The sequence below is a fragment of the Balaenoptera acutorostrata genome, chromosome X, assembly GCF_949987535.1.
Source record: "Balaenoptera acutorostrata chromosome X, mBalAcu1.1, whole genome shotgun sequence".
In the NCBI taxonomy this organism is placed as follows: Eukaryota; Metazoa; Chordata; class Mammalia; order Artiodactyla; family Balaenopteridae; genus Balaenoptera; species Balaenoptera acutorostrata.
In genome coordinates, this window is record NC_080085.1 from 49,102,069 (window position 1) to 49,121,696 (window position 19,628).

A 19,628-nucleotide genomic window follows, 5' to 3' on the forward strand; every position below is an offset into this window, starting at 1 on the left:
AATTCTTCCAAGATGGGCTGATCGATTGATTGATTCATTCCTTCATTTGTATTGAGTGTCTAGTACACGCTAGGCAGTGTTCTTGGCATTAGGTAGCCAAGAGGTAAACCAGCAGGACAAGACCCTGCTGCCATGGGGTTTACCTTCCAGCACAGGGAGAGCAACACAAATACACACACAAACAAGACCAGGTTAGACAAGACTCAAAAGCCTTGAGGCACAATTCCACAATGCCAAAAGTTCTGAAAAGTATAGATTGTTTTTTCATACTTTGGAGCCCAAACTCATTAGGTGACAAAACCTGATCTGAAGTAGCATGAGGTTATTTGTAGTCTTGATTCACTCAGTGTGAATTTTCATACTTTTGACTCTAGAAATTAATATTTAATTATAAGTGATGCTCCAGACCTTTCTAAGTAGTTGTGTAACATAGAGTATATGCGGTATATAGAGTTATGTAATATAGGGTATATGTCTTCCTTCCTAAAATTGAAAAAATTCTGAATTCCAAAGCACATCTGGCCCCAAGTTTGGAAAAAAAAGATGATGGAACTGTAAGTGCTATGCAGAGAATTCAAACATGCAATGTGTTGATTCAAAAACTGGCCCCTGAACAAGGAGGGCAAGGAGAAACTGAAGAAAGAGGCAGACCACTCCGCATTGGTAGGTGGCAGATTTAATGAGCAAGGGAACTTCCAAGGTTTGTTTTGGGTGGCCGAGCGAGTAGATGTCCGCACCCACCTGCCAGAATCTTAAAGGTTTATATAGAGGCGTTAAGAGGGTTCAGTCATGTATTCAGTCCAGATGGTCTCAACACCTTACTCTTTCAAGGCTGCATCCTTAAAACAGCTCCACCTGTGGGAACGGTGGATATATTCCAAGGACAGAGGAGGGGGTAAGGAGTCTCCCAATGCCTGGGTCCAGCTCTGTGGTCAACCAGAGGTCACGTCCTCTTGATGACATCTTCCAAGCCAATGGGATAGTAACTAGGTGGCTTACAGCTTGAGAGTTCCGGGAGGGGAGATGACATTTAAGCTTAGTTCTGAATGACCAAACAACAACAACAACAACAGCAACAAATACAGTCATGCAAAGATCAGGGGGAGAGCATTCCAAACAGAGGGAATAGCTAATTCAAAGATAACACAGGGGGGAGGGATAAATTGGGAGATTGGGGTTAACATATACACACTACTATATATAAAATAGATAACTAATAAGAACCTACTGTATAGCACAGGGAACTCTACTCAATACTCTGTAATGGCCAATATGGGAAAAGAATCTTAAAAAACAGTAGATATATGTATATGTATAACTGATTCACTTTGCTGTACACCTGAAACTAACACAACATTGTAAATCAACTATACTCCAATAAAAATTAAAAAACAAAACAAAACAAAGATGAACACAAAGAGGGCACTGTGGTTGGAGCATATTGGGCTCAGTGAAGAGTGCTATAGACTGCTGGGGGGCTTCATGTTGTCAGAAAGATTGTGAATCTGGTATTAAATCCTTTCATGAACATGGTGTAGTGACCATGAGTGTGGCGGTGGTCAACATTTAGGAGGCCCAGAGGGAAGTCTTCCTGGATGGGAAAACACAAAGGGAGATACTTCAGATAGATTAAACATACAACCGAATGAGGCTGAAAATGTAGACTAAGGTTATGGTCTGAAGACCTCGGTTTGGGGAGAAGTATACTTCCATAGAAAGAAGTCAGATTACGTAGATTAGGTGGGCTCAGGATTCTAATTGGGATACTGGTTAAAAGATGTTCCAGGATGTTCTGGGTCTTAAATGACAGTCTCTCGTTGAGGTCCAATCTGAAATGTTTCCAATCTGATCTGGGCTTTGGGGTTTAAAATAGGTTAGACATAGAAGACAGTAGCAAAGGCTGACCTGATGAAAGATGTTTTTGGCTTCTCTGTTTATGCCTCTTTGGGTTTGTGCTGCTCAGCAGCTGTCTCAGAATGTCTGTCTCCTAGCTTCTCTCTTAATGGCTCTCCACATCCATATCTCTGAGAATCTGTTGGTCATCTCTGTTCCTCTCAATCTCTTCCTCGACATATTTCTCTGCACATGGCTCTCAGAATCTCCGTCTTTGGATATCCATGTCTGGGTTCTAGAATCTGGTTCTTTGTCCCTTCCTTCGTCTGTGTCTGTACTGTAATTATCTCTTTTTCCAATTGAACTTTTTCCAACTTCCCTCTCGTAAGGCATGAACCTTTTATTATTCCTCTGGTTATCCCCAGTGCCCCGCACAGAGCCTGGCATATAGGAGTCTCTCAGATATAAACATATGAATGTTGAATGGAGGCTTTTTCCGAGGAGTAAGGTACACACTCTCAATCTCCTGTCCCCCTCCCCCCAGCGGAGCTGGCCGTCTGCCCAAAGGCCGGAGGTTGTGGTGGTGCGATGCTGCTACTCGTTGTTTTCTCCCCCGGGTGAAATAACTCTCGGCCGGGACCTTGCCTGGGCCTGCTCTCGGGTCTTGGACGCTAACCGCCGACACTCGCCGTTTGTCCTTCGCCGCGGACAGCCAGCCTCGCCGGCCCCGCCCCGCGGCTCTGCCTCGGCCAACCAGCGACCGCCCGGCAGTCCTGCTTGTAGAGAGGCCAGCGCAAGATGGCTGCTGCGTGTCGGAGCGTGAAGGTAACCGGGTCTTCGCCCCTGCTTCTTGCCCCTCTGCACCCGCTGGGACGGCGCGGCCGTAGAACTAGGGGGGAGAGATCGGTGCTGGGAGAAAGGGTTACTCTTATCGAGGCCTGCTGTTGCGGCGGTTGGACTCGGGAGGTGAAGGTCAGCTCTCTGGGGCACGTGCATGCGGGGTGTCTGGATGGGCTTTTTGGGGATGAGACACCCAGAGGTCCCATCGTTAAAGAGAGGAGGCACATCTGGGTTAAACCGCAGGGGTGACCGGGAGCCTCCCTCGCAGAAGCCTGGAAAATGGGCAGATGCAAGGGTGGGGGTGGTCTGTACAGTATAGTTGTTGACCGTGCCCCTCTTCACAGGGTCTGGTCGCCGTAATAACTGGTGGAGCCTCGGGCCTAGGCTTGGCCACGGCGGAACGACTGGTGGGGCAGGGGGCCACTGCTGTACTTCTGGACCTGCCCAACTCGGATGGGGAGGCCCAGGCCAAGAAGTTAGGGAAAAACTGCGCCTTTGCCCCAGCGGACGTAAGTGGGATTACCTCACCTCTCCCATGGGGTCCCTTTTCATAAGGGTACCGTCTATGTGGGCAGTGGACCCATCTCCTTTTCCCTTTTGGCCTGAGCCGTTTTCAAACGCCTGCGGTAAGGAATTTCTAAAGCTGGGTTTCACAACGCGGGGTGGGGGGGGGGGGGTTGGGAATTGGCCATATCAGAATCTCCTCAAGAAAGTATGTATAGTTTTAAAATGCATATTGTGCCCTGTAATTTTATATTTACAAAGTCAAAAAACTTTTCATGAAACAAACTACAGAAAGTAAAGCTTGACGAAATTATCTTAGCAGGTAGGGGTACAAAAAAGCTAGTTTATCTTCATATCAATAATTCTCAAAACTTCTCTGATCCACAGCAGTTGAGAATCTCCAGGGGTATGTGAATTTATCAGAAGAGGGTATGGATTTCAAAAATGTTTTGAAACACTGCTCTGTATTACCTAACATTTTCACCTTTGTCCCACTCTCGAGTTTTCTTTCTCCTGGCCTCTCCCTTGCTTACACAATTCTCTTGTCACTCAAAGAGTGAACCTGCCTTGCCCTCCCCTCCTCAAGATTTAGTGGTATGTGTGTGATGGGAGATGAATACCTTCTCCACTTCTCCCTTTGAAGGTGACCTCAGAGAAGGACGTGCAAGCAGCCCTGACTCTAGCAAAAGAAAAGTTTGGCCGTGTGGATGTGGCAGTCAACTGTGCAGGCATTGCAGTGGCCAGCAAGACATACAACTTAAAGAAGAGCCAGGCCCATACCTTGGAGGACTTTCAGCGAGTTCTCAATGTAAGGCCTTAGAGGTTCTCCAGGGGCAGTAGTAAGAAGTATCTGGCTGTGGGTGTCCCCAAAGCTTTTAGGGGACAAAAGGCTGCTTCTGCTTTAGGTCCTACACCATGTCTCTACTGGTCCTCCAGGTGAATCTCATAGGCACCTTCAATGTGATCCGCCTGGTGGCTGGTGAGATGGGCCAGAATGAACCAGACCAGGGAGGCCAACGTGGGGTCATCATCAACACAGCCAGTGTAGCTGCCTTTGAGGGCCAGGTGTGTGAGTAGGGGCAAGGCTTGTGCCTTGGTGACTTGTTGGGGCCCTTCCCCCTATGACCTCCACTCCTTCTCCAGGTTGGACAAGCTGCATACTCTGCTTCCAAGGGGGGCATAGTGGGCATGACACTGCCCATTGCTCGGGATCTGGCTCCCATGGGCATCCGGGTGATGACCATTGCTCCAGGTAGACATATCCCCTCCCTGCCACACCTGGGATTGGATGGGATCCGTGGGCAATTGAGAGGGGAAGGTATTTACCATCTAAACAGCAGCAGCCTTCTATCTCTGGGCATAGGGAAGCACCACAAGTAGGGTTAAGGTGAGGAGGGACCAGGTAAATATGAAAGCGAGGGTGGGTCTCTGACTCTGGTTGTCTTGTCTAGGCCTATTTGGCACTCCGCTGTTGACCACCCTCCCAGATAAAGTGCGCAACTTCCTGGCCAGCCAGGTGCCCTTCCCCAGCCGACTGGGTGACTCTGCTGAGTATGCTCATCTGGTACAGGCCATCATCGAGAACCCATTCCTCAATGGAGAGGTCATCCGGCTGGATGGGGCCATCCGCATGCAGCCTTGAAGGGGGAAGGCAGAGAAAACACAGGCTCCTCTGTCCCTCCTCTTCCTGGAGTACTCTACTCCAGCTTGGGAGGAAGCCCAGTAGCCATTTTGTAACCTCTGCCCACCAGTCACCCTTCGTGCCTAATAAAGTCTATTTCTCACAGGGGAGTGAGCAGCACTGTGTGCTGGGGGAACTGGCATGGGGAAGAAAGGTGAATGGGTGAGACTCTGACAGGGTTGGATGCTCAGACTCCAGGGGTGGGGCGGGAAAGGCAGTACCTCACACCTTTTGTGTCCTATTACAACACGTGGCCTTGATTTTAGTGAATAACTTTATTACCTAGGGTCAAAGGTGGGGGTGCTGGCTCAGCTCTCCCACTGGGAAATGGATTGGTGGAGGGGGTCTGCATCATCTTCCTCTCTTGACTCTTAGCCTCTGTGAGCTTGATGGGGGAGGAAGGAGAGATGACCATCCTGAGCTCAGCGGCTGCTGGTGTTGAATTGCAAGTGATATTGGGCTGTAGGTTGATTGGTGTACATTACTGAATTCAGATAATTCTGCCTGTGAAAGAAATCCAGAGGCCTCAGGTGATGGGCTTTCCCTCTCTCCCTGGCCCTTGCCATCCGTCTCCACCCTCCCTTGGCATTCATCCCTGCTGCCACCCCCTAGAACTCACTGGTCTTTTTGCTACTTAGCCAGCCACTGGTCGAAGGAGCCTACTCTCCACCAAAATTCAGCACACAGCTCCCTCTCCTGCTCTTCTAGCTCCATTGCCGCCTGGGCCAAGCACATAGGCTGGCTTTCCCATTTGGTATCCAGTGCTTGTTCGGTCTGGCGCTGTGCCTCCTTTTCATGGTGTTGCACCTCCTGTACTTTCCTGATGGCAGCTCTCTGCTCTGCAGTCATGCCCTTCCAGCAATAGGGCAGGACCCTGTGCGGAGCCATAGGGTTTTGGGCGACCTGGGGGTTCTCAGTCAGTAGGTCACTTGTGATCTGGTTTTGGATCTCCACGGAGTTGGCCTTCCGTTGGTGCTGATGCTCATGGCGCTGCTGCTTAGCCATCTTAGCTACCTGGTGGGGCCCCCGAATGTGAGCATTTGGATGCCCAGCCTCAGGGAACTCTCAGTCACAGGGGAGGGGGAGACATGGCCCTACTCTCCTCCATCTCAGGGAGAGAAGGAACAGATACTGCATGGCCTTTGAGTGACTTAAGGTGGGAGAAGGGGTGGAATGGGCAGGGAACTCCCCTGCCCTCTGGAAGCCCTTAGACTAAGAGGCTGGGGAAGGGAGGGCAGTGTTCTGTTCTCAGGTCATCCTGAGTCTGGAGGTGGGGAAGGGGACCTTCTGCCCTAAGAGGGCCCTTGGGTGAAGGGGGAAATCCTCAGGTAGATGAGAGGGCTGGTGTTAATTCGAGAAGGGTTGTGAGGGGAAAGATGTGGCTGAGGTTCCCCAGGACTTTGTTCAGGGGACTGGGGAGAGCCGGGTGCACTGGACGGCTCTGGCCATACGTACCTGGGCCTTGTTGGCGTTGGCCTTGGCAGACATTATGGCCTTGTGGCAGCACTCCTCCAGCTTGGCCAGCTGGGTGGCCCGCAAGTCCATGGCTAGGCGCAGCTGTTCACTGAGCGTATCTACACAGAGAAATATGGTCAGGGCACTGTACTGGCTTGCTGCATTCCTGGTTCACTCATTCAGCCATTTGTTCAGCGAGCTTTGTGGATGTATGTGTATGTATGTTTGGGAAGGGGGTAATGTCCTCATTGGAGGGATGTGTGGAAGGAGCTACTCTTTGGGGCTAGGGATAACCAAAGTGACAGCAACAAGAATTTCTCAGGTGCCTCACTGAAAGATGCCTCCAATGGACCTGAGTCTCAATGCAGCTCTGTTGCTTCTGGGCTGTGTGACCTTGGGGAAATCATTTCATCTCTGAGCCTCAGTCTAAGGGCCATGTGTTGGGTTCTGAGGATACCAAGGAATTAGATCCTGTCCTCAGAGAGCTCCTTGTCTAATGGAGGAGATGGATCAAATGTAGATCATCATACCACAATGTGGTAAGGGCAATGACAGAGATGTGTGTAGGGCATTAAGAGAGCTTTGGGTGAGAGGAAGGCTTCCAGGAGGAGGTGATCCTTGAAATACATGTTGCATATAGTCAGAAAGGGCAAAGGGCATTCCAGGCTGCAAGCACAGCATGAGCAAATGTATTGAAACTTTGCTTCAATCCAGCCACACCAGTCTCCTTGCTGTTTCTTGAACATGCCAGACGTTCCTGCCTCAGGGATTTGCAGTAAACGTTGCTCTTGTCTCATGCTCTTTTGCCTCCCTCAGGTCTTTGCTCAAATGTTACCGCCTCAGTGAGGCCTTCTGTCTCTCCTACCTAAAATTGCCACCTGCCTGCCCCCAACATTTATCCTCCTTCTCTGATTTATTTTTCTCCCTAGCATTTGTCACCATCCAATACACCCTACAATTTACTTAATTATTTTTTTTTAAGTAACAATTCTTTTTTTTTTTTAGAGGGGGTTGTTTATTTATTTATTTATTTATTTATTTATTTGTGGCTGTGTTGGGTCTTCGTTTCTGTGCAAGGACTTTCTCTAGTTGTGGCAAGCGGGGGCCACCCTTCATCGCAGTGCGCGGGCCTCTCACCGTCGCGGCTTCTCTTATTGCGGAGCACAGGCTCCAGACGCGCAGGCTCAGTAATTGTGGCTCACGGGCCCAGCTGCTCCGTGGCATGTGGGATCTTCCCAGACCAGGGCTTGAACCCGTGTCCCCTGCATTGGCAGGCGGATTCTCAACCACTGCGCCACCAGGGAAGCCCTACTTAATTATTTTTGTCTATTGCCTGTCTCTCTCGTCACTAGAAGGTAACCCTTGTGAAAGCAGGGATTTTTGTCTGTTTTATCCACTACCATGCCGTAGCACCTGCATCAGAGCCTGGCACATAGTAGGTGCTCAGTAAATATTTATCAAATTAATGAAGGAAGTCAAGAAACAGCATGGTCTGTATCTTAAATTACAAATAGTCCGCTCTTCCTAGAGCATAAAATGCAAGTGACTAGGGAGCTCTACAGGGGCCAGACTAAGGACTAAAAACTTGACCCTGAAGGTGGTGGGGAACATGGAAGGATTTTAAGTAAGGGGGTGACACAGATTTGCATTTTAGAAAGCTCCTTTTGGTGGCCAGTATAGAGGACAGTCAGGCTGGTGGGAGACAGTTGAGGTAGGGAAGCCATCTTGGAGGCTAAGGCAGTAGGCCAGTTGGGAGGGCTCAAACCAGGCCAGTGACGGAAAGGATGGAGGGGAAATATATGGAGGTTACATCAGCAGTACTTGATGGATTGGATGAGGGAGTAAGGGAGAAGAAAGACTTGGATGCTTTCCAGGGTCCTGGCTGGGATGACTCCATGCATTGTGTGGCCACCACTGGAACTAGAGGATACAGAATTCAGAGCAGGTTAGGGAGCACTGATGAATTGTTTAGGAAACTGAGTTGGAGGTGGTCCACAGGCACCTGGATATCTGATTCTGCAGGTAGAGAGTCCTCAGCACAGAGGTGGCGACATTTTAGCTGAAACCAGAATGAGGACCGAGGGCGCCTGAGGCAAGTATGCAGGGTAAGGAGTGCGCCAGGGACAGAGTCTCAAGAAGGAAGAAGGAAGGAAGGAAGAAGTAGAAGGAAGAGGAATCCATAAAGGGCAGACAGAGGAGGAATGATCGGAGAGCTACAAGCAGAATGTGCTGTCACAGAAGCCAAGGAAGAGAGAGGTTCAAGAAGGAAGATGTGATCAGAGTCAAGTGTAGCAAGAAAGTCCCAGTCAAGGAGAAAAGACTGAACAGAGCCTCTTGTACCTGATAACACAAAGGGCATTGATGATTTTAGTAAGAGTAGTGTCAGTGAAGTTGTGTGGGGAGAAATGAGATCTCAGGGGTTGAGGTGTGACTGGAAAGTTCGGAAGGAAAGAGCAAGTGGAAGCAGATTTTTCAGAAAGTATGGCTGTAAAGGAAAACAGCTAGCTCACAGCATCTAGAGGAATCACAGAGTGGAGGGAGACTTTTGTTTTTTTCTTAAGAAGGGTTAGACACAAGCATGCTTACAGCCTTCACAGAAGGGGCCAGTGGAAGGGCAAGTTTTGAGAACCCAGTGGGGAGTACCTAAGGTAGCACAGCCTACGTGGGAGGCAGGGGGAATGGGGTCCAGAGCATAGGCTGAGGGGTTGGCTCTGGAGAGGCACAGGGACACAGATTTCAGAGACTGGAGGGCGGGGGAAGGGAGGATAGGGGTGCCTTGTTTCATTTCACTCTTTGTAGCAACCCAGAGAGGAAAGATCAGCCCCATTTTTCAGATGAGGTCCAGAGGTGAAGTAAAATGCCCAAGGTTACACAGCCAGCAAGTAGTAAGTTGGGATTTGAATCCAGATCTCTTGAGGAATCAGCCCATGCTCCTTCCATGACACTACACAGACCCTCTCCCAGCATTCTGCTGTCCCTGTTGCCTTGCTCTACCTTCTCGTACACCTGCCTGCTGCCATTGGGCAGCTGGCCCCTGGTTCCACTGCAACTGTTCTGACAAAAATCACCAAATACTCCTAATTTCCAAATCTCATTTTCCAAATCTCATTTTCAAGTCTCATTCTTTTCCTATCTGAACTTCTCTGGGGCATTTGATGTTATTGATGACTCCCTCTCTGAAACTTCTCCCTTGGCCTCTGAGTCCCCAGTTTCTCATAGTGACTGACAGCAAGTGTGGCGTAGCGGTCAAGAGTGCAGGCTCTGGAGCCAGCCTGCCTGAGTTCACTTACCGCCTCCATCACCCACTAGCTGTATGATTTTGGGCAAGTTATTTAACATCTCTGTTCTTCAGTTTCCTCCACCGAAGGTAGGGATACTACTAGTACTTGCCTCATAGGGTTGTTGTGAGGATAAAATGAGTTAATACATGGTAGAAATCTTGGCACAGTGTCTGGTACACAGTAAGTGCTCAGCAAAGGTTAGCTCTTCCTTTTGCTACCCGCTCTGCCTAGAATGACCTTTTCTCATTCCCACTCTCTGCCTTGCCGAAATTGTACCCAACTTTCCAAAATTGGCTCCTGACAGCGGGCCTGTGCCAACCCCCTACCCTGCCTCCCTTCCCTTGTGGGAACTGACCACTCCCATATTGATGTTCCCTCCATGTCCTATATATACTTCTATCACAGTACCTCTCATAGTACCTAACGCAGTGTTAAAGTATAGATATGTGCTGGTAAATGACTTGTGCATGTATCTTTTCCTCTTACTCTACACTGATTTTCTGGAAGGCATGGTTCTGTGGGTTCCTGGAGGGTAGGGTTCCTTTCTTGTTTACTTTGGTCTTCAATTGTTCATTCAACAATGATTTATTGAGCTCCTGACACTGTGGCAGACAATGTACTAGGCAACTGGGATATAGGGGTGGAAATGAGATATGTGGTTCATCTTCAGTGAGCTGACATTTTGGGGAGAAGACAGACATTCCACAAATACTTTCAGATATTTAGTTACCTCCATGATAAGCGGTATAACAGAACAGGGTGCTATAACGGGTGGTTTTAAAGGTGAGCAGCGTGAGTAGATAAGAGATGGTCCTTGCCCGTGAAAGGCTTACTCTAATGGAAGAGGGGGACATGGCCACAGATGTCATAGTAATATTGATAGTAGCTACTGGTTATTGAGCACTGACGCTTGTGCTTTACTTACAGTATCTCATTTCATTCTCATACGAGCTCTATGTGGTATGGATTAATTTCCTCATTTTAAAGATAAGGAAACTGAAGCACAGAGAGGAAAGTTCATTTGCCCAAACCAGCTAGTAAGCAGCAGAGCCATTAGGTTTGTCTTCACTCTGCTGCCTCCAGGTAATGGAGTGCCAGGCTGATTGGGGATCAGTGGCTATACTGTCAGTTGATGAAGGAAGTCAGGGAGGTTGGGGCCTGCTCAGTCTAACCTTTCAGCATCAGCCCCTATGGGTAACTGGACCTCCCCACACAGTTCTGGTCTTCTGGGCGCTGTATCCAGCTCAGGATGACTCCCCACTAGGCCTCAGGTCACAGCCTGGAGGGCCCCGCTGCTTACCTGCACAGTTCTCCTCAACTCTGGCTTGCTGTTGCTGTTGCTCTTGCAGTGGCCTCTCCAGGCTGTGCATGAACTCCTCCTGCTGCATTCTCAGGCATGTGGCCCTGTCCAAATCTTCCCAAGAGAAGCACTGCAGGCTGGCTGGGCCCCAGTAGGGATCATTGTCACCAAGATGAGCTGGAAACTCCCCCCGGAGTGGGTCTGAATCCCAAAGGTCAAGTTCACGCCTTTTCTTGAGCTGCTGCTTCTGCTTCCAAAACTCTTGCACTTTCTTGTCCAGCCGATGTGTCCGTTCTGCCTGTTCCATATCATACTGCACCTGGTCGGTACCTGGGGGTGGTGGGCAGGGGCATGGAGAAGGCCCCATGGGAGGGACAGAGCCCACTCAGCACAGCCACTGTTCCCAAAGGCCAGTCTGGTTTGTCTTACCACACCCCAGGCCTCAGGCCCCACTCCGAAGCAGAACTGCCCTGCCTTATCCCACTCAGGCCCTTGCTTTTCCCCTTTGGCTGGCCCCTGGCCTTGGGCTTTTACCATAAGCTGCCACCTTGCTCTGCTTTTTTGCCTTCCGAAGCTTTTTCTCTTCCGCCTGGCTGTTCAGGGCTTCAGCATCCACCTGATCCCAAAGAAATGAGTTAAATCAAGGTATGGGCCCAGCAGTGGGCCTTGAATGCTCTAACATAGACTGCTCAGAATTTACCTGCTTCAGAATCCTCCTATAGGATCCCCAGTACCTACTGGATAATGTTCTACCATCTCAGCATGGTTTGTAAGTCCCTCAGTGGTCTAGCCTCTTCCTCTGTCTCCAGCCTCATCTCACCCTCTTCCCCTCTCCCACCCTCAGGAGCTCTGCTTACAGTTCCCTGCACATCTTAGGCTGTTTCATACTGATAGCCTTTGCTCCAGCATCTCCCTCCACTTGGAACACTCTTTCCTCCCCTCTTTACCCAAACTCCTATTCATCCCTTAAGACCAGCTCAGACTTCACTTTCCTGACCCCTCCAGCAGGTGCTACTCCCATAGAATCTAGGGCCCACTGCCCACACTATAATGAAGTTTGCCTCTATTGATTATCTCCTACACCAGACTGTGAGCCTGATAAGGGCAGAGACTGGGCCTTAGTCATCTTTGTATCCCTACTGCCCAACCCAGTGCTTGGCACAGAGCAGGCCCTGAGGAAACGCTTGCCAACTAGATCTCAGTCACACCACTCATCCACCCAGCTAGCAATCTATTTTTTCTTAAACTATCAATATTTTCTCTTTATTTTGATTATAATTCATTTAAAACGTTTCAAAATAGTGCAAAAGGGAATACAGTTTAGCGAAGAGTAAGTGTCCCTCCCATCTCTGTCCCTCAGGCTGGTTAACAGTTTATTTTTTAAAATATATTTATTTATTTTATTATTTATTTGGCTGCACTGGGTCTTAGTTGCAGCACGCAGGATCTTCGTTGCAGTATATGGGATCTTTTAGTTGTGGCATGTGGGATCTAGTTCCCTGACCAGGGATCGAACCCGGGCCCCCTGCATTGGGAGCACGGAGTCTTAGCCACTGGACCACCAGGGAACAGTTAACAGTTTCTTATGTAGCCTTCCAGAAAGAGTTTAGGCATATGCGTGCAATACCAAATATTCTTTTTTCTTTTTTAATAAATTTATTTATTTATTATTTATTTATTTATTTTTGGCTGAGTTGGGTCTTCGTTGCTGGGCGTGGGCTTTCTCTAGTTATGGCGAGTGGGGGCTACTCTTCATTGCACCTTGTTGCGGAGCACGGGCTCTAGAGCACAGGCTCAGTAGTTGTGGCGCATGGGCTTAGTTGCTCTGCGGCATGTGGGATCTTCCCGGATCAGGGCTCAAACCCATGTCCCCTGCATTGGCAGGCAGATTCTTAACCACTGCGCCACCAGGGAAGCCCCCAAATATTCTTTATAGACTTCTTTCGGCTCCATTTGCCTGTCTCTTGAGAACCAGGCCACTTGGCCCTGAGCTGACTGGAGAAGTCAGCTGTCACTGGCTCCTCTTCCCCCAGTCTCTTCCCCTGCACCCCCAGTCCCCTTTCCCAGGCCCTTCCCACATGTGGGGGTGGGTGCCTTTTCACCCTCCTCCTTCCTTTCTAGCTCTACAGTCTGCTTGAATCAGGGAGGGGCTGTGATGGGCACTGCTATGTTCCTCTCCAGGTGCAAGAGTGAGGTGGCCCCTGGTCCAGAGAAAGTCCCCACTGCCCACTCACCCGCATTCCTCTGGTCCACACATTGAAGAATTGGCTCTGTTGCTCCTTTTCTTGATTTCTTCTAGCCTCAATGGCTGCCACCTCCTTGGGATCTGGTGGTGGGTCTACCTTATACATCTGGAGCAAGGGTGAGGTGAATGGCCAATCAGTGCTAACCATCCTCCTTGACTACACCCCCACCCCCATTCCTTTCTCCCCACAGTATCTCACCAGTTATTGATTCCTACTGATTTTACTTCCTGACATATTTCATATCTGTGTTCTCCATCTCTGCTGTCACCACCCTAATTCAGGCCTCACAAGCTGGTGCCAGACAATATTCCCAGGAGCCTCACTGGCCTCCCTTGCTCCAGTGTTATGCTCTCTACCTCTTTCTCTGCCTTGGCTACTGAAGTGATTTTTCTGAAAGCAAATCTGACCATGGCACGCCTCAGCTTAAAACCCTTAAAAGCAGCTTTAAAGCAAATGGTTCCCCAGTGTTTACAAGATCAAGTCCAACCCCCTTTGCCAGATTTATGAGTCTTCATGATCTGACCCCTGCTCACCTTTCCAAGTCTCAAACTCATTTACAACATCCCTTTTGCATTATGTTCTATTTAGTTTTCCCCGTTTCAGTAAATGCCACCACCATTCCCCCTTTATTTTTATTACTTATTCTCCAGTCAAATGAAAGGCTAGAGGGCTTCAATTTGCCTGCGTTCCTTCATATTTTGGGAGGCCCACTTTTGGCACGTGAGCCAGCCAAAGCCACAGCCCAAACCACTTCTGCTAACTTAAATCTGATCATGTCTTGCACCTGCTTAAAATCCCCCCCCGGCTTCCTACTGCACTTAGAATCAGATCCAAACTCCTTACTGTGGGCTTTCAAGATCTGGTTCCTGCACACCTCTCCAGTTCATCTCATGCCTCCCTATCCCTTGCTTACGGTGCTCCAGGCACACTGGCTTCCTATCAAGTCCTCCAACACTACAACTGTTCCCACCTCAGGGCCTTTGTACACTGTGTTCCTTTGTTTGGAACACCATTCTTCAACTCCTCATATAGCTAGTTCCGGTCTCTCTCTCTCTCTCTCTCTCTTTTAACCATTTTGTAACTAAAATATTTGATGCATACAGGAGAATATATATAAGCCATATGTAAGTTAGGAAGCATGATAAAAGAGACCCATGAACCAACTCCCCAACTTAAGAAATAGTGAATGATCAATACTATTGAAGGGTCTTATGTCTCTCCTCCCTCATCCTTACCCTAAGAGATAACCACTATCCAAAATGTTACCATTCCCTTACTAATATGCATTAATATACTGTGTGTGCGTAATTCCCTGAACAATATTTTAAAACATTTTCTTGTCTCAGAATTTTATGGAGTATCACACAGTATGCATTCTTCTGCATCTTGCTTTTTTCACCCATGTTCATTCTATCATTTAACAAATATTTATGGAGTACCTACTGTCAGATGATCCTTTAAGCATTTGGGAGACATCAAGGAGCAAAAGTGACAAAAATCTGAGTCCTTGTGAAAGTTACTTTCTAGTGGGGACAGACAGACTATAGAGAGTACATTAAACAGTTTGTAAGAAGATGATAAGTGCTTCGGAAAAAAATATAGAGCAGGATAAGGGGAATTGGAAGTGCCAAGAAAGTGGGGGGCGTGTTGCAATTTTAAATATGGAAGTCAGGGGAGGCATAACTGAGAAGGTAATATTTGAGCAAATACTTGAAGAAGGTGAGAGAGTCTCCTATGCAGATAACTAGGAGAGCACTGCAGGCGGAGGGAACAAGTACAAAGGCCTTAAGGTGGACAGAAGAGGCACACGTTCAAGGGGACAGCAGGGAGGCAAGGAGGAGTGGGAAATGACATTAGATAGATTGGGTGGGGGGGTGCAGAGCATGTAGGACTTTATAGACCATTGTAAAGGCTGTGGCTTCTACTCTGAGAGAAATGGGCAGCCATTGGAGGATTTTGAGCAGTGGGAGTGATGTGTCCTGTCTTTGATTTTTAAAGGATCGCTCTGGCTGCTGTGTTAAGAATAGACTGGAGGGGAGGGGAGGCAAGGCTAGAGGCAGGGAGACCAGACAGGAGGCTATTGCAGTCGTTCAGGCAAGAGATGATGATGACTCACACCAGGTTGGTAGCAGCGGATGTAGCAAGAAGTGGTCAGATTCTGGATATATTTTGAAGGCAGAGCCAACAGGACTTCCTGATGGATTGGATGTGCTCTGAGAGAGCAGTGTTAAGAATGACTTCAAGGATTTTGGCTGGGGCAGTCAGAGGAGTTGCTATCAACTGAATAGTCTGTGTGGGGAGAACAGAATGGGATGAGGATCTGGAGATCAGTTTCGAAGTGTTGAGTTTGAGAGGTTGATTAGATACCCATTGATAGCATACATATAGTATGGTAAATTTTGTTATTGTTCAAAAAGATTTGCTGTTGGGAATTCCCTGGTGGTCCAGTGGTTAGGACTCTGCGCTTCCACTGCAGGGGACACAGGTTAGATCCCTTGTTCCCTCGTTGGGGAATTAAGATCCCAGAAGCCCCATGTGGCCAAAAAAAAAAAAAAAATTTGCTGTTCCTCCTTACAGAAGGATTCTATATCCTTATCTTATTGTCCTCAAGGTTAGCCACATGATCTGCTTTGCCCTCTGCAATGTGAGAATTGACATGTGCCATTCCCAAGCAGAACTAAGAGCCATTACATGATAGCCACTTTCTCTCTTCACTCTCTGCTGTGGGACTGGCAATGTCCCAGGTGAGCGCTGCCCCTTCAGCCTCAGTCCTGGAGTGATGACAGAGCAGAGATGTAGCCAACCCACAGTGGACAAGAAGCAGGAGTGAGAAATCTTTGTTTTTATGAACTGCTGAGCCTTAAAAAAACATGTTTTTAAGAGTTTATTTGAGCAAAAAACAAACTGGGCAGTGTCAAACCAGAAGTGGTTAAGAAGAGTTCAGGGAAAGATCTTTAAAGAGAAGAGATGGAAAGCAAGGAAATTATTTGATTGGCTATAGCTGAAGCGCTTGCTTTATTTGAGAAAGCCTAGGTGGCTGTTTGGATTGGTTGTCCTTAGGTTTTTTTTTTTTTAAACAGTTTTTTTTTTGATAATTTTATTATTCTGCTTCTGTATAGCAAGACCTTACCTAACTGGAATTTAGTTAACCAGCAACCTCACCCACCGGTAACATAGCTTGAAACTAAAAATGAACAAAAATAGATCACTTAAACAAAAGCTCTTGCTCCTCATTTATAGAAGGCTTTCTCAGGGCCTCTGTCAGAAACAATTTGTTCTTATGTAGCACATATTTTTACTAAGCTTTACATAGCCTATGATTTTATTTTATTATTTTTTCTTTTTTTTATTGTCATCACAGTTAACATTTACTGAGTATTTACTGTAAAGGTGCAATTATAAGCATGTTGTATTAGTAACTCATTTATTAGGTTGCACCATATGAAAATGCTGATATTTGACTATTTTTGACCTACTAGTATTCTTCTTAATATTTCTATGAAGTAGATATTATTTTTTTTCACAACTCACACACACACACGTTTAAACAGTTTTTTAAAGGCTACTTTCCATTTACAGTTATCACAAAATATTGGCTATATTCCCCATGTTGTACAATACATCCTTGAGCCTATCTTACACCCAGTAGTTTGTACTTCCCACTCTCTCACCCCTATATTGCCCCTACCCCCTCACTGGTAACCACTAGTTTGTTCTCAATATCTGTAAGTCTGCTTCTTTTATGTCATATTTACTAGTTTGTTGTATTTATTAGCTTCCACATATAGCTGCTGAGATTTTGAGGTTGTTTGTAACCTCAGCATAATTTAGCCCATCCTGATATAAGGAATTTAAAGCTATGAGGCAGTGAGAGATCTCTCAGGGACTGTAGATAGTTAAGAATGCCTCAGGGGAGACAGGGAGAGGAGGAGCCAGCACTGGAGGCTAAGGAGTGGCCAGTGAGGTGGGAGAAAAAACGGGAATGCCTGAGAAGCCAAGTGAAGAAAGTGCTTTTGGGAGGAGAGAGTGAGCAACCGATGATGGGTTAAGTAAGATGAAGATGAGAACTGACTAATTTGAAGGGGAGGGTTGCTGATGACCTTGATTAGAACATTTTTGGTGGGGCCTGACTGAACTGGGTTCAAGAGAGACTAGGACTCTAGTCAAACAACCCAGTTTATTTATTTTTTAATTGCAAGAGGAAAAGAGGAGGGACTTGTAGATTAAAAGGTGGAAAAGCTTCCCTAGCATATACCTAGGAGCGGAAGTGCTGGATCATAGGGCATAAGCCTATTTAAACTTTCCGAGATAATGTTGTTTTCCAAGGAGATTGTACCAATTTATACTTTCACTATAGTGTATAAAAACTCTAGCCACTCCACATCCTCAGCAACACTGGATATTACAGACTTTTTAATTTTTGCCAACTTGTGGGTATAAAATTATAATTATCAGTTTTAATTGGAATTTTCCTTATTGCTAATGAGGTTGTAACATCTTTTCATGTGTGTTTTGTCCATTTTTCTTTCTTTTCTGTGAAGTGCCCATTCATATCTTTTGCTCATTAAAAAAAAATCAGTTTGTCCTTTTCCTGTTAATTTTAGGAGTTCCTTATGTATTCTACACACTAATCATTTCTTAGTTTACCTGTGGCAAACATCTCCAATTTGTGGCTTGTCTTTTCACTTTATTATTATTTTATAATAATTTTATGGTAACAGTTGATACACACAAAAGAATATGGTTAACACATGTAAGTTATGAAGTATAACAACAAAATGAACACCTGTGAACCCTCCACAGAACCCAGAAAATAGAACAGTATCAATACTTTAGAAGCTTTCTGTGTGCACTTACCATCTTTTCACTTTATGTTGTAATTTGGAGGAATCTGAATGTAGTCAAATTTACCAATCTTTTCCTTTAAGCTCAAAAGTTTTTATTATTTAAGAAATCCCCTGAGGTCATAAGGATATTCTCCTATATATTCTTCTAAAATTTCTAAAGTTTTGCTTTTCTCATTTAAGTTTTTAATCTATTTGGGAATTGCATTTTGTATATGGTGTGAGAAGTAGGGATCCAATTTGATTTTTTTCCCCCCAAGCTCCATTTCATCTTAAATGGAACAGTAGTTCCTGTCAATTATGAGATTGCTGTCCTTTGGTCATTTTATCCCCTCAGCCTGATCATGACTGTTTCTCCCAACTGAACTTCATTTACTAGATTGCATCAACCAAGCTTTCTCACTTTCCTGGACTTGTCCTAAGACTTTAAGACTCTTCCCAGCCTCCAGACATCATTTAAAAAATAGTTACAGGAATGGCTGTGGCAGCCACCAGACCCTTTTCATGTCTAAGTCTAAGCACCAACGCCAGCCTACTCATTCCATCTGTCACGACAATATAAGGTCACAGTGAAGGGAAAGATTCCACAGACAGCCTCTTGGACTGCTAAGGCCATGGCTTAGTAAAAAGCAGGTATAAGGTGATGGGGGATGAGGGGATGGAGGAGAGGGATAGAAAGATGGGAAACAGAGGGGAAGGGGACAAAAAGGGCAGAGTCAGGGGCAGAGGGAGAAAAGAGGAAAGAGGGCAACAGGGCGGTTGATAGGGGTGGAGGGCAGAGAGAGAAGAGGAAGGGAGGAAGCAAGGGACGGCAGAGGGGGATGGAGAGGAGGGAATGGGATGGGGGTGAGGCACGGAGAGAGAGAGATGAAGGGGGGAGAAGGGAAGAAGGACAGAGGTGGAGAGCACTGGCTTAGGGACCCTGACTCCCAGGGGTTCACACAAAATACCTTTCTCAGCAAGGAGTCCCAATTTTGAAGCTCCCAGGTTGGGTCTAGGATCAGGTCCAAGACTATAGCAGCTATAGCGGCAGTCTCTGCTTGGAGAAACAGGAGGGAGGCGGGGGATAGGGACAGTACCTCTGGCCACAGTTTTCCCCAGCCCGTATCCCAGTCGCTCCAGAGTACCCTCATCTCCATCCACGCCCCATCCCCCTTCACACCCCATCCCACCTATAACCCCACCCCACTCCACTTCCGACCCTACTCCACCCTCAGCAAGATCTGAACTCTAACACGGAATCCTCCCGCTGGCCCCTCCTTCTTGTACAGCCCTCCGCTCCCTGGGGTCCTTCCAATTCCCGACCCCGTTCTTGTTTGAGCCTTCCCGCCCGCCAGGCAAAAGCCGCAGCCGAGCTCCCACCTTCCTCTTGCCCTGGAGGGCATAATCCTGCTGTGACTCCTGGCTTGTCTCCGCAAGGATCGGCTCCTTCATACAGGTTCCCCCATCCCAACAGCTGCAGACTCCTCCCGGCCCCGCCTGCCTCCTTCCAAGACTTTGTTGGGTGAAGAGGCGGTTTGCGTTGCCGTGCGACAAGAAAGAGGGGAGGGGCCCAAATGCCTGTCGTAACCTCGCGCCCTGGCAACGGATCAAGAAAACCTCCACGTCAGCCCGAAGGCCCCGCCCGCGCCGGAAGCCGAAAAT

At 47.4% G+C, this 19,628-nt stretch overlaps 2 protein-coding genes across 5 annotated transcripts; one reads left to right on the forward strand and one right to left on the reverse strand.

Moving 5' to 3' along the window:
- Positions 1-721: 721 nt before the first annotated feature.
- On the reverse strand, positions 722-19,592 carry RIBC1 (RIB43A domain with coiled-coils 1). Of its 4 annotated transcripts, XM_007184191.3 has the most exons (8): positions 19,347-19,589; positions 18,935-19,020; positions 13,129-13,245; positions 11,429-11,510; positions 10,895-11,224; positions 6,314-6,432; positions 5,478-5,872; positions 5,224-5,362 (listed from the first exon to the last, which is right to left on the reverse strand). In XM_007184191.3, the coding sequence occupies exons 3-7, from the start codon at positions 13,243-13,245 to the stop codon at positions 5,489-5,491; spliced, it is 1,032 nt and encodes a 343-aa protein (XP_007184253.2). In that variant the 5' UTR covers positions 18,935-19,020; positions 19,347-19,589; the 3' UTR covers positions 5,224-5,362; positions 5,478-5,488. The 4 variants fall into 4 exon arrangements, with proteins under 4 accessions (XP_028022815.1, XP_028022814.1, XP_007184253.2 ...); XM_028167014.2 differs by lacking the exons at positions 5,224-5,362; positions 5,478-5,872 and adding an exon at positions 722-1,591 and having other exon boundaries at positions 19,347-19,592; XM_028167013.2 differs by lacking the exon at positions 5,478-5,872 and having other exon boundaries at positions 5,127-5,362; positions 19,347-19,592.
- HSD17B10 (hydroxysteroid 17-beta dehydrogenase 10) lies at positions 2,523-4,968 on the forward strand. The gene is made up of 6 exons (XM_007184190.3): positions 2,523-2,658; positions 3,018-3,182; positions 3,821-3,985; positions 4,114-4,242; positions 4,321-4,429; positions 4,629-4,968. The coding sequence occupies exons 1-6, from the start codon at positions 2,632-2,634 to the stop codon at positions 4,817-4,819; spliced, it is 786 nt and encodes a 261-aa protein (XP_007184252.1). The 5' UTR covers positions 2,523-2,631; the 3' UTR covers positions 4,820-4,968.
- Positions 19,593-19,628: the final 36 nt, after the last annotated feature.

Coding starts and splice junctions, on each gene's coding strand:
- HSD17B10 (XM_007184190.3), top strand. CDS start 2,632: ATGGCTGCTGCGTGTCGGAGCGTGAAG. Junction 4,243..4,320: donor TAGCTGCCTTTGAGGGCCAG/GTGTGTGAGTAG, acceptor CTCCTTCTCCAG/GTTGGACAAGCTGCATACTC. Junction 4,430..4,628: donor GGTGATGACCATTGCTCCAG/GTAGACATATCC, acceptor TGTCTTGTCTAG/GCCTATTTGGCACTCCGCTG.
- RIBC1 (XM_007184191.3), bottom strand. CDS start 13,245: ATGTATAAGGTAGACCCACCACCAGATCCCAAGGAGGTGGCAGCCATT. Junction 11,511..13,128: donor TGTGGACCAGAGGAATGCGG/GTGAGTGGGCAG, acceptor CTTTGGGATCAG/GTGGATGCTGAAGCCCTGAA. Junction 11,225..11,428: donor GAGCAAGGTGGCAGCTTATG/GTAAAAGCCCAA, acceptor CACCACCCCCAG/GTACCGACCAGGTGCAGTAT.